Consider the following 14,830-nt stretch of genomic DNA (forward strand, 5'->3'; position numbering starts at 1 on the left):
GTCTGCACACTCACCACGCTCTTCTGTTTGCAGATGTTTTCCAGTTCGATCTGAGAGTTCTCCAGCTCCTGAGAGAGCGTCGTCTGAATGCTCTCCGCCTCCAGCCGCCTCGAGTCGCTCTCCTCCAGCTGAAAGGTGAAACACAAAAGACAGAGAGTGCATGAGCGTGTTTTTGTTCTCTCAGAGCAGAGCGTACAGCCTGGAGAGGCACGTTTACTGAGCAGGTGATGCTACCTGGCAGTGCAGGCGCTCGATCTGCTCCCTGCTGCCGTTGGGGAAGTTCTGCCCCGGGCTGTCCACGGTGGAGAGGAGGAGCTGGGCGTCGGCCAGCAGGGCGTGAGTCCTCTTCAGGTCTCTCCTCAGCTTCTTCTCCACGTCGAAGTCTCTGTGTCCGACCTGCAGGACGTGCACGACACTTTAAAGCCTCAAAGAAAGGGGAGCGAGCAGTTTGCTTCAGCTGACAGGAGTGAAACAGGAAGTGACGGCTGAAACATAAGCACCTGATTGAAGAACATCCTCTAACTCCTCCAAAATAAAGGTGCCAAAGACTCGCGACCCCCCACTGTCCCTCAAAGTGATTTAATGTGTCTTCATTTAGCTGGTCTGCAGAAAATGACCCTCCCTATATGAGCATGTGTCTGTGTTTCCTGTGCTGTTCTATGTGTGGTTTAGATTTTGGAGGAGGTGCACGTTGGCTAGGTGCGTAGGCCTCTGCGTAGGTACGCTGTCGATTTGACGCAGAAGTATAAATCAGCCTTAAGTATCTGAAAACATCACAGAAAGAAAGCCAGCAGACTCTATTCACCAAAACAACGACCTAACCTCGCAGAGGAATGATTGCTTCTGTCAGAGGAGTCTGGTGTCTGTGCAGAGAGGCTTTAAAAGGATCTTTCCCTTCAAATCTGAGGCTGCAAAAACAAGACGTAACACATTCCCCCTCATGGATTTTGTTCCAGCCTGTTTGTTTCATCACTTTCTGTGTTTTTAAGACCTTTAAGAGTTAAAAGAAAGTAAGGCCCAGGGTTAAAATAGTGGACTGCCCCTTTAAATAGACTTAAACTTGAGCTGAGTGTCAGTTTGGCCTCAGACCAGCCGTCAGGACTCCATTTACAGCCTCGCCGTGACAGAGACAGAGCGCTAAATCAGCAGCCAGCGCCTCGCTGCATATGCTTGTTTTGTGGAGCTTGTAATGTAGAGGTGACATATTCATCAGCCGGAGAATGTTAACCCGCGGCGAGGATGATCTACGGCGGGAGAGGAAGCTGGCGCTCGGATGTAAAGTGAGAGAAGGATTTCAGAGGCGTGATCGTACCTGGTCACACAGAGTCGCTATGAGTCCCTCCAAGTCGTGCTTCTCGTGAATCACCATCTGTTTCTCCTCGTACTCCTGCTCCAACTGCATCTCCAACTGCCTCAGCTGCACACACACACACACACACACACACACACACACACACACACACACACATATAAGAGGAAAAGGAGAATGATGAACGAGCGGCCTGGATGAGCTTTTACAGCCCCTGACAGGAGACTTCCCCTGCAGCAGGATGTGTAACGGCGAGCATGAAAACATCATCGTCTGCTGAAGAACATAAAAACAAACACGAGGCTGCGTTCAATAAATCATCAGCAGTTTGTTGGTTTAAAACTTCTGCCACAGGGAAGACGCTCTGATTCATTATCCCTGAGATTAAAAGGTACTCCAGTGTGAAGTGTGGGTGCTTCATTCACTTCAGTATTTACTGAGTACAGTGGCGAAGCACTCAGCTTCAATGTTTCAGGAGCAGACACTCCAGGAGCAGAACAGCTTTGCTGTTCAAATGTTTGTTTGTGGATTGAGCGACGGCTAACCGCCTCGAGGACACACGGCTCTGGTTCTGTTATTCTGGGATCCAGAAGGCCAATCCAAAAACCTGAGTATTTCTTTAGGATTGAATAAAACCTTGAAGCAGCATGATTCCTCTGGTCATGTTGCAACAAAGCAAAGAAGAAAATGGATTACTAAAGCTAAGCTTCAATTTTTGTAGTTTATTTTAACATAAATAGATTAAATATGCAATTTTGGATCATTCCAAATTACTATTATTTTTTAAGAATGCATCTTTCGACCCCCAATCAGTGTCACGCGACCCCACATGGGGTCCCGACCCCCACTTTGGACGACTGGACTAGACGATGGGGTCAGAGCGTCTCCTAAACTGCAGCTCTGCAGGGTCAGGATAAACCAAAAGTGATCTAAGGAAGGGAAAGCAGAAAACATGGACAGGGTCTGACCCTGGTTAGGGTGCCTTTGATGACCCAGGTCAGGGTGCCCATGCAGAGCTCAGTCAGGGGGCCCATGCCAACCTAAATCAGGGGGTCCATGATGACCTCGATCAGGGGGCCCATGCCGACCTCAATCAGGGAGCCCATGCCGACCTCAATCAGAGGACCCATGATGACCTCGATCAGGGGGCTCATGCCAACCTCAATCAGGGAGCCCATGCCAACCTCAATCAGGGGGCCCATTATGACCTTGATCAGGGGGTCCATGCCAACCTCGATCAGGGGGCCCATGCCAACCTCAACCAGGAGGCCTATGATGACCCTGACCCTGGTTAGGGTGCTTCTGCCGACCCTGGCAAGGGGTAAGTTCAAGATGTTGACTCCAGATCTCAGTCCAATCCAGGATCTGTTGCTAACTTGCTGCCTGATATCACAGCACACCTTTAAAAGGTCTAGAGGAGTCCAGGTTTCATCAGGTCAAGACTATTTAGGGGGGCTGAGTCAGGCTTTTGTTAGACTGTTGTTTGTTACTTTGTTACTTTGTTTTGTTTCTCTTTGTAAGAGAGCGCTGCACATCCTTCTAACTTTACTTCATTAAGTCACAGCTGAGCTCACAAACTCATCCGAACTCAAACCTTCAACTTTCAGATCATCATCCTGGTGATATGCAGCTCTGTGCTCGTATTAATGATGTTTGTGAAGCACAGCTACCTCTCTCACTGTTCCAGAATGGAACAGGTCGAGGGTCGTAGTCTCGGTCTTTAGATGAAGGTCAGTCAGAGTTTGTTTCTCCACCTGACCGGGGTGTCACAGTGGGCCTCATGGTGGCCTGTGCCCCGCTCTGATTGTGTGATTGTGTAATCATCAGGTTGTGTAGGACACCTGTTTGTAACACTGTCTGCTTGTGTGTGGATGTGATGTAACGGCTGCCTGGTTGCATAACATTATGAAAAAAACACTCGAGGTGGATTCAGTGAAAAGAATTCTTTCAGCTGAGGAAGGACATTTCAAAAAAGACCCATCTGTACACAAACAACACAATGCTGCTCTTACACAACGCGGGCTATCAGGTTCAGAGCTGGCAGAGTCTGGATCCCTGATCAACAAGACTCTGGTGATCAGTTTACAGACCAGGGACACTGATTGGGGGACAAAGATTCATGCAGGTCTCATCAAAAGGCTCTGAGATTTGACTTTTGGTGCTCAGTTGACCGATATAAAGCATCCAGTTCATGCTTTCATCTAAAACCTGGTCTGGAGATGAGCCCGCTTCATTAAAACCCTCTCTGTGATGCACCCTCTCATCCGTGCTGACCTACCCGTCTCTGAGAGGACTTGTGCACATCCTCCAACTCCTCCTCTTTGTCCTCCAGCTCCTTCTGATGGATCTGCTTCATCCGCTCCATCTCCATCTCAAAGCGCATGTGGACCTGTGAAAGACCAGAGACACGAGGTGAGACACACAGCAGAGCAGAGGGGAGGTTAGTGTACCTGAAGGTGTGTCTCTGAGCACGGCGAGCACCTGCTCCTTCTGCTGGATCTTGGCGCTGAGCGTGCTGATTTCCTGCGCTCTCTCGCCGGCCTGACTCTCCAGGAGGCGAAGCTGCTTCTTGAGGTCGGGGAGCGACTCTGAGGCGAGATCCACTGGCAGGCTGAGGTCACGGATCTGAGCGCACAACTCCTCCTTCTGCTTCTGCAGACGGCTCACCTCTGACTGGCTCTCCTGCACACACACACACACCCACACAGATCTGAGTGAGAACAGTTCCTCCTGCAGATCAGACAGACCAGGTTCGTCCTCTGGCTGCTGCAGCATCTCTGGAGCCCAAGAGGGTTAAACAGTTTCATCCTGCTGGAGGGAACTTTGGAGAGTTCAGCCTCAGGGGACAGGAAGTGAGAAAACAGGCGAGGAAACAAAGAAACTGAAGGTCCTATCTGTGCTCTTAAAAACTGATTCCTCTAAATGTGGAGGTTCTGAATGTTTGGGAGAAACTGCAGGATTCAAATCCTCGCTCGATCAGAGGTGAGGATAATATATGGAAACAAGATCTGCAGGTTCTGATGTTCTAGATGTTTGATAATCACCTGTGTGAGGAACAGAGAGAGTTATCTCAGTGTTTTATGTATTGAGCTGCAGGAAACTCTTCGATCCAGTTTCCATCATCACTGATTTAATCCCGGCTTCATGCATGAACCAGAAGAAGGCTAATCCAGAATCCTTCACCCCTCACCTGCACGCCGCGGCGCAGCGAGTATATCTCTGCACCCAGAGCCGTGTTCTCCTGACACACTTTGTCCTTCTGCTCTCTCTCGTTGTCGGCTTCCTTCAGGGCCTGAGTCAGCTCGCTGTCGAACCTGAACACACAAACACAGAGATACACACACAGACACACACACAGATACACACAGGGAGGTGTTTAAGGTCAGCGAAGAGTGCAGGACAACATTTCAGGACGTTAATTTCAGAGCTGGTCAGGTGGAGGTGTCTGGATTAACTAACCTCCTCCAATTTGTTCTCCTTTTTGTGATAACCTGTTTCTAATTTGATGTATGTAATCTGATCAGATTATTGGTAATCCATACTTGGTGATCTTTAAAAATCTGAATCTGGATCAGGTTCTCTCTTTTGGAAACTAGAGTAAAAGTGAGAGGGATTATATTTAAGAATCCTGAACTATAAAAGGTAGATTACCACATCATGCCATCAAACTGGGATCGGGATAATCCAGATTATCTCATTCGTAGTAATCTTAATCCTACCCAAAAAGTTTCAAACAAAAAGATCTAGAGGTTTTACACAGATACATATTAAGTCTTGTTTACCTAATCCAAGATTTAATCCAATTTTAAAACTATAATCTGGTCAGATTACAGGTAACCCAGATTGAGGGGTCTTTCAAAGTCTGTATCTGGATCTCATCCCGTCTCTCTCTTTTGTAAAACCAGGTCAAAAGCAAGAGGGATAAACTGATCCTGGATTAAAAAACAGTAGATCTGAATCATTCTAATCCAGATTTTTATCAGATATAGTTCCTGTAATCCAGCCTGAATCCCACCCTCAGATGGGATCAGAATAATCCAGATTATCCCGATTAAAGTAATCTTAATCCTACCCAAATGCTCTGAGTAATAACAACTAAGTATTTGTTGAATCACAGCATTAAATGGGATCAGGAAAATCCAGATTATCTGGATTAAATGATTAAAGTAATCTTAATCCTACCCAAATGTTTTGAGGAACAACAACTGGGTATTTTATCTAGATAAACATCAAGTCTGGATAACCTAATCTCACTCAGATTATATAAAAAAATTGTAATGAACAACCTTTCTTCAAGATTTAATCCAATTTGATAGCTATAATCTAGTCAGATTAGAGGTCACCCAGACTAAGGGATCTTTCTGGATCAGGTTCCTGTCTCTCTTTAAAACCATGTCAAAAGCAAGAGGGATAAACTGATCCTGGATTAAAAAACAGTAGATCTGAATCATTCTAATCCAGAGTTTTATTAAATATAGTTTCCAGTAATCCAGCCTGAATCCCTCCATCAAATGGGATCAAGATAATCAAGATCATTAAAAGTTTTGAGCAACAGATTATCTGGATTAAAGGATTAAAGTAATTTTAATCTTACCCAAATGTTTTGAGGAACAACAACTGGGTATTTTATGTAGATAAATATTAAATCTGGATAACCTAATCTCACTCAGTTTATATTTTAAAATATGCGATGAACAACCTTTCTTCTAGATTTAATCCAATTTGATAGATATAATCTGCTCAGATTACAGGTTACACAGACTAAGGGATCTTTCTGGATCAGGTTCCTGTCTCTCTTTAAAACAAGGTCAAAAGCAAGAGGGATAAACTGATCCTGGATTAAAAAACAGTAGATCTGAATCATTCTAATCCAGAGTTTTATTAAATATAGTTTCCTGTAATCCAGCCTGAATCCCAACCTCAGATGGGATCAGGATAATCCAGATTATCTGGATTAAAGGATTAAAGTAATCTTAATCCTACCCAAATGTTTTGAGGAACAACAACTGGGTATTTTATGCAGATAAATATTAAATCTGGATTACCTAATCTCTGTTTATTCCTGATGTTTATTCTTCTCTGGATTAAGAAACAGGTCTACTTGATGCTCCTCCACTGTTTTTATTAACTGTAGATTAGCCTCATGATAAATGAAGTTTTAGATGTAAAGCATGAAAAGAACAGAGATCTTTAAACGGAGCGCATCATTAAAAAGTTCTCTCAGGTGTCGGTCTGGTTTTCGTTCAGTCGGCTGCACACGGCGTCCCGGAGACGACCCCCGCACCGAACCTCCTGCTCCTCTCCGTCTCTAAAACCCTTTTCTAAAAGTCAAACCAATTACAGCGGCAGCCTTTGAATAAACTCATTAATCCTGTTTCCATCAGAGGCGGTAATGACGTTCTTCCAATCTGATGGAAAACACTCCGAATCCTCACGCTGACCTCGGAGGACTTCGTGAAGATTCAGAGGGAGGTGGTTTTTTTTTCCAGTTTTAATCACAGCGCTGATGTCTTCTGGGAATTTTAATTTCACATTAATTTGTTCCTCTGGATATTTATGAGAGGAAACAATGTTCTGCTGATTCATAAGGAGGCGGAGTACTTCCTGTTTCAGACGCCGATGACTCGCCTTTCATTGGACGTCATCACAACACTAAAGAGTATCTCAGGTGTGCTCTAACTCCTCCCCCTTGTTTTGAGTAGATGTCTCACTGAGTCCTCATTGATGATACACACCGTCTCTGTTTGCGGTCCAGCTCATGCATGCGGCTCTGCAGGCTGTCTGTGAGGACTCTGGCGTCCTGGAGGTCAGAGGTCACGCGGCGGCAGTGACGTTTCAGTTCTGTCGCACTCCGCCGAGACTGCTCCAGCTGGGCCTGCAGAGACGTCACCTACACACACACACACACACACACACACACACACGGGCATGGTGTCATCACCCCTCTGAGATTTAATCCCCCATCAGCGTGTCCGTGCACGTCACGGCGTCCCGTCTCACCTTGGCATCGAGCTGTTGTCGCGTCTGTCTCTCCGTCTCCAGTTTTTCCTCCGTCTGCTTGAGTCGTCTGCGGACGAATTCCACCTCCGTCTGGCAGCACTCCAGCTGCATGGCCAGCTCGCCGTCTGTGTGTGTGTGTGTGTGTGTGAGTGTGTGAGAGGAGAGATGGATGTGACTTTGTCTGAGGTGACAGGCAGGGTCACTTCAAACCTGAGCTGTGGTGGGAAAGTGGAAAAGAGGAGCTCCTGTGTCCTCGACCACAAACTCTTCCCTGTGACCTCGATGAAAAACGACTCAGAGTCTGATAAAGTTACGAAGGAGGATCAAATCCTGACTTTAAGAAGCTGGGACTAAACATCTGACAGCTCTTCAGACTTTGAATGCAACCTGACAGGAGCAGAAATAAAAGGGAGGCATGAAAAGTAAACCACAGACCTGTCCACGCTCCTTTCTGACTCTCTGCGATCTGGACTTTCTGCTTCTCCTCCTCCAGCTGCTTCTCCAGAGTCTCCATGCTGACCTTACACTGATCCAGCCGAGCCTGAGGTCATAGGATAGAAACGGACCACAATACGGGGGAGGGTTGATTACAGAGGCTTAATGCGATTGATTTAATCCAGTAATCCAGATTATTTAATCTTTAAAAGTCTGTATCTGGATCAGGTTAGTCTCATCACGTCTCTCTTATGAAAACCAGGACAAAAGTAAGAGGGATAACCACATCTGGATCATTCTAATACAGATTTTTATAACATTTCACTCCTGTAATCCAGCCTTAATCCTGCCGTAAACCCGGATCAGGATAATCCAGATTATTTGGATAGCTTTTATCCAATCAGATTACTGGTAATCCAGATTTAGTGATCTTTAAAAATCTGTATCTGGATCATGTTTATCCCATCCTGCCTCTCTGACTACATTTAGTCCCTGTAATCTAGCCTAAATCCAGCCCTCAACTAGGAACAGGATAATCCAGATTATCAAAAGTTTTGAACAACAAATCCTGGAGGTTTCATACAAATCAAAATCAAATCTGGATTAACTAACCTCATCCAATTTGTAAGCCTTTTTTTGTGATAACATGTTTCCAATTTGATATCTGTAATCCGATCAGATTATTGGTAATCCACACTTGGTGATCTTTAAAAATCTGGTTCTGGCTCTCTCTTTTGGAATCTAGGGTTAAAGTAAGAGGGATTATATTTTATAATCCAGGATTATAAAGGAGTAGATTAACAAATGTAGTTTCTGTAACCCAGTCTGCATCCTGCCCTCAACTTGGATTAAGATAATCCAGATTATTAGAATCAAATTTTTCTTAATCCTGTTAAAAAGTTTTGAACAACAAAACCTGGAGGTTTTATCCAGATTACAATCAAAACTGGATTACCTAGTCTCACTCAGTTTTTAATCCTTTTCCATGGTGAACAACCTGTTTTCAAGATTTAATCCAATTGACAGCTTTAATCTGATCAGATTGCTGGTAATCCAGACGATCAGAGAGTAGATTACCACATCTGGATTACCCTAATCCAGATTAAACTTCATAAACAGCCGGGTCCTGGAGGTGAAAACAGAGGTTTCATCACAGGGTTGGGTGACCCGGTCTACCTGCAGGTCTTTGTTCTCCCTGCTGAGTCGGAGTCTCTCGGCCCGCTCCACATCCAGAGCCTTACCGACGGCATCGCCACGGAAACGCTCATCACTCAGCTCTGATGTCACGGCTGTAACCTACACAGAGACAACAACGTGAGCATCGTGTGTGTGTTTCAGTATGTGTGTGTGTGTGTGTGTGTGTGTGTGTGTGTGTGTGTGTGTGTTTGTGTGTGTGTGTGTGTGTGTAGGACAGACCTTGGTCTCCAGGCCGTCTGCACTCTGCCTCAGCTCGTTCCTCTCCTTCTCTGATTTCTCCAGACGTCGCCTCAGAGCCGAGATCTCGTCCTGACATGATGAAACATCATACATATATATGGATACAGGGAGTTCCTCATGTATGTGTGTGTGTGTGTGTGTGTGTGTGTGTGTGTGTGTGTGTGTGTGTGTGTGTGTGTGTGTGTGTACCTCTTTAGCCCGCAGCCTCTCGTTGTCCAGGTTGACGTCGAGCTGAGGACGCACTTTGCAGAAAAGTTTCCACCAGCTCCACCTCGCCGCCACTCTCATCGCCCGGATGTTCCTCTGCAGACACCTGACCGCCATCTGCTGCACCTGCTCACACACACACATTACACACACATGCACACGAAGAGTGTGTTCGAGAAACCTCAAGAGCTTCAACTTTGGTCGTCTCCTCCTGCAGCGGGGACTCACCTTGAGTTTTCGGTACATCTGACGGGCCAGGTGTCCCAGACAGGCGGCCTGAAGGTGGACCAGCCAGCCCGTGACCTGCTGATCCCTCTGCTGCTCCAGGTAACGCAGCACGCCTCTCTTCATGAACACCTGAGACACAGCGGGACAATCCCATCATGCATCTGGTCTCAGGAGCAGGATTCATGCTCTGCTGTTTGATTTTAAAACCTCACCCTGCTGGCTCCCAAAACGATGCTCTTCTTGTCCAGGTCCAGATCTGCCAGCAGCTCCTCCACCGCCTGAGGCGCAGAGAAGGGGACAGATTATTTAATCTGACACACAGAAGAGGACAGATTATTTAATCTGACACACAGAGGAGGACAGATTATTTAATCTGACACACAGAGGAGGACAGATTATTTAATCTGACACACAGAGGAGGACAGATGGACAGAAACATCATGTTTCTACGACGAGTGGAGCTGCTCACCTTCCTCTCATCGTGACTGACAAACATGGAGGCGTAACGTTTCATGATAGGAGGAGACAACGCCTGGAAGTGACACCTGAAGTCGCTCAGACTCATGTGCTCCGGGTAACCTGGAGGAGAGGAAGAAGAAGAAGCTCTTTTTGCTGTACTGAGGATGTCCTACATGGTTTGGGAGGTCCTGGTGGCAGTTGGTAGATTGAGATGTTTTTTCAAAATTTTTCAAAATTTTTCAAAAAATTTTTTTTCAAAATCTTTCAAAAAATATTTTTTCAAAATCTTTCAAAAAAAAAATGTTTCTAAAATTTTTTTTTCAAAAAATTTTTTTTCAAAATTTTTTGTCAAATCTTTTTTTTTTCAAAAAATTTTGTCAAATCTTTTTTTTTTCTTTTTTTGTCAAATTCTTTTTCAAATTTTTTTTTTCAAAATTTTTTTTGTCACATTTTTTTTTTTTTCAAAATTTTTCAAAGTTTTTTTTTTTTTTTCAATTTTTTCAAAAACCATTCACAGTCATTGTTTTTTCTATCCGTGATGAAATATCACCATCTAAAACAGCGCCAGCTGAGTCTCTTCATGTTAACAGGCTAACTGTTGTGTTGCTCATAATGATGCCTGCCTGTCCGTCTGCTTCTATGGTGTCATCTGTGATCAAGTCAAGTCAAGTCAACTTTATTTATATAGCACATTTAAAAACAACCAGTGTTGGCCAAAGTGCTTTACAAGGTAAAAAGTAAAAATTACATATGATGAATGGCTTTCCTCTTTGTGTTACTGCCCTCTACTGGTCTGGTGGTGTAGTGCAGTCACTTTAATCTACCCGGGACTTCAGCCCGCACATGCAGACAACAATGGGGGACCAGGAACCTTTTAGTTCAGGGGAAAGTAGTTCAGGGGGCTAAAAGACCCCGGAACTCTTGGTCCAAATGCACTACCAACTTTTTAACTTTCCAAAAGTTTTGAGTTTGCATCATTCTTTTCATTTGTAGCCTGATGGAGTGATGATAGAGAACAAACAAGTGCATCTATTAAGAGCAGAGTATACGTGTAGACGGCGTGCTGACCTGTTCGGTGGATCTGCAGGGCGGAGAGGATCTGCGTGGAGTGAAGCTGCGTCCTGAGCGCCGCGACGTCAAAGCTCCCGCTGTCACACTTGGCGTTCACACACTGCAGGAACACCGGCCGGGCTCGACGAATCAGGTTCACCAGAGCGTCCTGCAGGGCGGAGACATTACCTGAGTCCTGATACTACAGCGGTACTCTGAGGGGATGATGAAGCAGGAGGAGGACTTACCGCCTGCAGCTTGACGGCAATGCACTGGGAGTGTCTGCGCACGGCCGCCATCCCTCCGCTGAACGTCTTCCTGATGGTGCCGTTTCTCTGCAGCGAGCGCTGGCTGGCTCCCTCCAGACCCCCAAGACCACGACACAGAGGGGGCAGGGAGACTCTGGGGGTGAACATGGCCTTCACCTCTCCTCTGAGGGACACAAGAGACACGAGGGGAGTCAGCACACGGGGACAACGTGATGGAGTGAGTGTGTTCGTCTTCTGACCAATCAGACGGCAGGAGACTATTATTGGATGTTTACTCAGACAGCAGACTCACATGGAGGAGTTCTGGAGCACACAGATGGCGTTCAGAGCAGACGGGTTGTTCTGGATCAGACCGAACCAGCCCGTCAGGTCATAGCGGATCGGGTCGCAGCCCGTGAGGTGGTTCACCTCGCACTGCAGCGGCTGCTCGCACTGACGCACTGCAGGAACATTCACAGGATCACACACACTATAAATGACTGTGTGTGTGTGTGTGTGTGTGTGTGTGTGTGTGTGTGTGTGTGTGTGTGTGTGTGTGTGTTTGTGTGCAGCAGGTTTTGTACCCGTGTTGCTGTAATACTGGCAGACTCTCTCCAAGGCGCTGTTCTCACTGGAGGCTGGTGTCACCATCTCCTCATCAAGAACCCATAACAGACCTCTGGGGTCTCCATCTGCTGCTCGGACCTTACACACACACACACACACAGAAACACACACACAAAGAGAAACACACACACACACGTCAGAATATATAATTACCATAGAAAGAGAAAAATAAGTGCAAAGTGAGCCAAAGCTCTGAGACAGTCTGGCTCCGTCAGCTGGTGGACGGAGGGGAAAGAGAAGAGAGGAGCATTCAACGTATTTATCTCCTCCAGAGGTAACAGCAGGTCACACAGTCTCTCTCACACACTCACACACACATACATACACACACACACACACACAGCCTTGGGATAAAACTTTAATATATTAACATTTTCATCAACTCCTCTCTTTTCTTATCTGGACTCAAACAGCTTGACGCTCAGTCTTCCTTGTTTTGACGGATTTTACTTTGAAAATGAGTCTGAAACAACAACATTCTGACTCTCCTGTCCGGTGTCATCTCTCATCATTTATCATCTTCTGAAGATTTCACATCGTACTAATAATTCAAACCTTTAATGTTAAAGCTTTTTTAGAGACGTAAGGTTGCACTTCTATAACAGAAGAAGAGCAAAACAGCAGAGAGGGAGAAAACCTGACATTAAGACCCAGGGATGAGCTCCAAAAATAATGCTGTAGTAATAATGCTGTAGTAATAATAATAATAATAATAATAATAATAATAATAATAATAATAATAATAATAATAATAATAATAATAATAATATAAAAATAATAATGACATGGTTAGGAATATTAATACTGTAAATAAAAATAATTATAGTAATGTAAATAATAATAATGTTAATGGTAAGAGTAATATTATTGGTTATTAATAAGTTTGACTAATTAAAAATAATGATAATAATAATGTTGATTATAATAAAAAATAATAAAAACAATAATGCAAAAATGTTAATACTAAAAATAAAAACAATAATAATAATAATAATGAATGTTATAATCAAAATCAAGACAATGGTGATAATAACAATTATAATTATTATTATTATCATATTATAAAAATAATAATGAAAATGATAATAATAATTGTATTATAATGATAAGAATAACTAATATTATTGTATTATATTGATAGTAATATTAAGTAATATTATTATTTTAATCATAATATTTAAAACAATAATCCATATAAAGATGATGATAATAATAATTAGCATAATAATAAAATAATAATAATAATCCTGGTGATATTAATAATAATACTTACAGTAATAATTATACTAATTATAAAATAATAATAATAATTTAAAAAATAATAAGAATCCTGATTATAATAATACTGATAGTAAGAATAAAAGGAGAAGAAGAAGAAGAAGAAGAAGAATTTGAGTCATGTTTTTATCTGATATCTGCACGCTGCTCTCGGGGTCAGGGTTACCTCAGAGGTCATACTTCAGTAAACCTTTGAGTACCTGTGGAGGCGGCTGGTCGATGGCGGACACCACCTCCGCCGGACTCTTCTCCGGACTCTCTACATCCACCCGGATCTTCTCCTGAAACACAAACAGAGGAAACATCTCATCACCTGCAGCTCTGAGACTCTGCCCAGATTAAAGTCTGTTACAGGACGTTCAGTGAGGAGACTATTCTACCTTCTCTCTCCTCACATATTCAAACACAGAGCTCAGTGGAGACCTGGTCTTTGTTCACAGCGTCCTGAGCTCTCTCTCTCATTTGTCTCTGCACCAGTGATAATGAAGATGATGTTTGATCTTTAGATATACTCAGTCTATACAAACTGTCGGGCTAACCTTGCCCCTCCTGGACCCGTGCTGCCATTACAGCTCATTAAATCCAGTTAGCCACTTTCCCCCCATCCCTTCAAACACAATGTGATGTGTGAGCTGCTTAAAGCCTGAAGGATTAGAATTCTATTTCACAGCAGCAGAAGAATGAAATGTGTTTCCTGTCTTTAAATGACGCTCTTGTTAGTTCTGTCTGGTTTCCTTTGGAGCAGCAGAAACCGGTGCAGACAGAGTCCTCGGTCTCGTCTCTGTGGGACTCTGTAATCCCTGTTTTAATCCTTTCACAGTCGGAGGGAGGAAAAGCTTTTGTGCTCCTGCAGAACAAACTGACATTGAGGAAGTGACACCTTCCAGGTAGAGAACATGGAAGTTCCTCCTCTCACAGGACGGTCTCACACATTATGATAAGGACCTAATCAGAGCTCTGCAGGGACGGACAGACGAGACCTGACGGGACAGACAGATGAGACCTGATGGGACGGACAGACGAGACCGGATGGGACGGACAGACAGGACCTGACGGGACCTGACGGGACCTGACGGGACCTGACGGGACCTGACGGGACGGAGAGACGAGACCTGATGGGATGGACAGACGAGACCTGACGGGACAGAGAGATGAGACCTGACGGGACGGACAGACGGGACCTGACGGGACGGACAGACGGGACCTGACGGGACAGAGAGATGAGACCTGACGGGACGGACAGACGGGACCTGACGGGACAGAGAGATGAGACCTGACGGGACAGAGAGATGAGACCTGACGGGACCTGATGGGACCTGACGGGACAGAGAGATGAGACCTGACGGGACGGACAGACGGGACCTGACGGGACAGAGAGATGAGACCTGACGGGACGGACAGACGGGACCTGACGGGACAGAGAGATGAGACCTGACGGGACGGAGAGACGAGACCTGACGGGACGGAGAGACGAGACCTGACGGGACGGAGAGAAGACGAGCTTCATCCTTTCATCCTTTCTTCCTTTTGCCCCTTCATCCTTTTGTCCCTC

At 44.8% G+C, this 14,830-nt stretch overlaps 1 protein-coding gene across 2 annotated transcripts in view; it reads right to left on the minus strand.

Annotated features, from left to right (window-relative positions):
• Positions 1-14,830, minus strand: part of LOC117831435 (unconventional myosin-XVIIIb) — a 47,122-nt gene that overhangs the window by 13,497 nt on the left and 18,795 nt on the right. For both annotated transcript variants that reach the window (XM_034710131.1, XM_034710130.1), the window contains exons 15-34: positions 13,479-13,559; positions 11,958-12,078; positions 11,687-11,834; positions 11,374-11,557; positions 11,144-11,294; positions 10,086-10,195; positions 9,829-9,894; positions 9,617-9,745; positions 9,371-9,514; positions 9,161-9,250; positions 8,921-9,040; positions 7,745-7,850; positions 7,310-7,434; positions 7,045-7,199; positions 4,500-4,623; positions 3,791-3,991; positions 3,588-3,698; positions 1,313-1,417; positions 235-396; positions 15-128 (exon numbers count right to left, since the gene is read on the minus strand). In XM_034710131.1, coding sequence (XP_034566022.1) covers positions 15-128; positions 235-396; positions 1,313-1,417; positions 3,588-3,698; positions 3,791-3,991; positions 4,500-4,623; positions 7,045-7,199; positions 7,310-7,434; positions 7,745-7,850; positions 8,921-9,040; positions 9,161-9,250; positions 9,371-9,514; positions 9,617-9,745; positions 9,829-9,894; positions 10,086-10,195; positions 11,144-11,294; positions 11,374-11,557; positions 11,687-11,834; positions 11,958-12,078; positions 13,479-13,559 — 2,547 coding nt within the window. The remainder of the gene's footprint in view (positions 1-14; positions 129-234; positions 397-1,312; positions 1,418-3,587; positions 3,699-3,790; positions 3,992-4,499; positions 4,624-7,044; positions 7,200-7,309; positions 7,435-7,744; positions 7,851-8,920; positions 9,041-9,160; positions 9,251-9,370; positions 9,515-9,616; positions 9,746-9,828; positions 9,895-10,085; positions 10,196-11,143; positions 11,295-11,373; positions 11,558-11,686; positions 11,835-11,957; positions 12,079-13,478; positions 13,560-14,830) is intronic.

Source organism: Notolabrus celidotus, chromosome 19 (genome assembly GCF_009762535.1).
Source record: "Notolabrus celidotus isolate fNotCel1 chromosome 19, fNotCel1.pri, whole genome shotgun sequence".
NCBI classification, from domain to species: domain Eukaryota; kingdom Metazoa; phylum Chordata; class Actinopteri; order Labriformes; family Labridae; genus Notolabrus; species Notolabrus celidotus.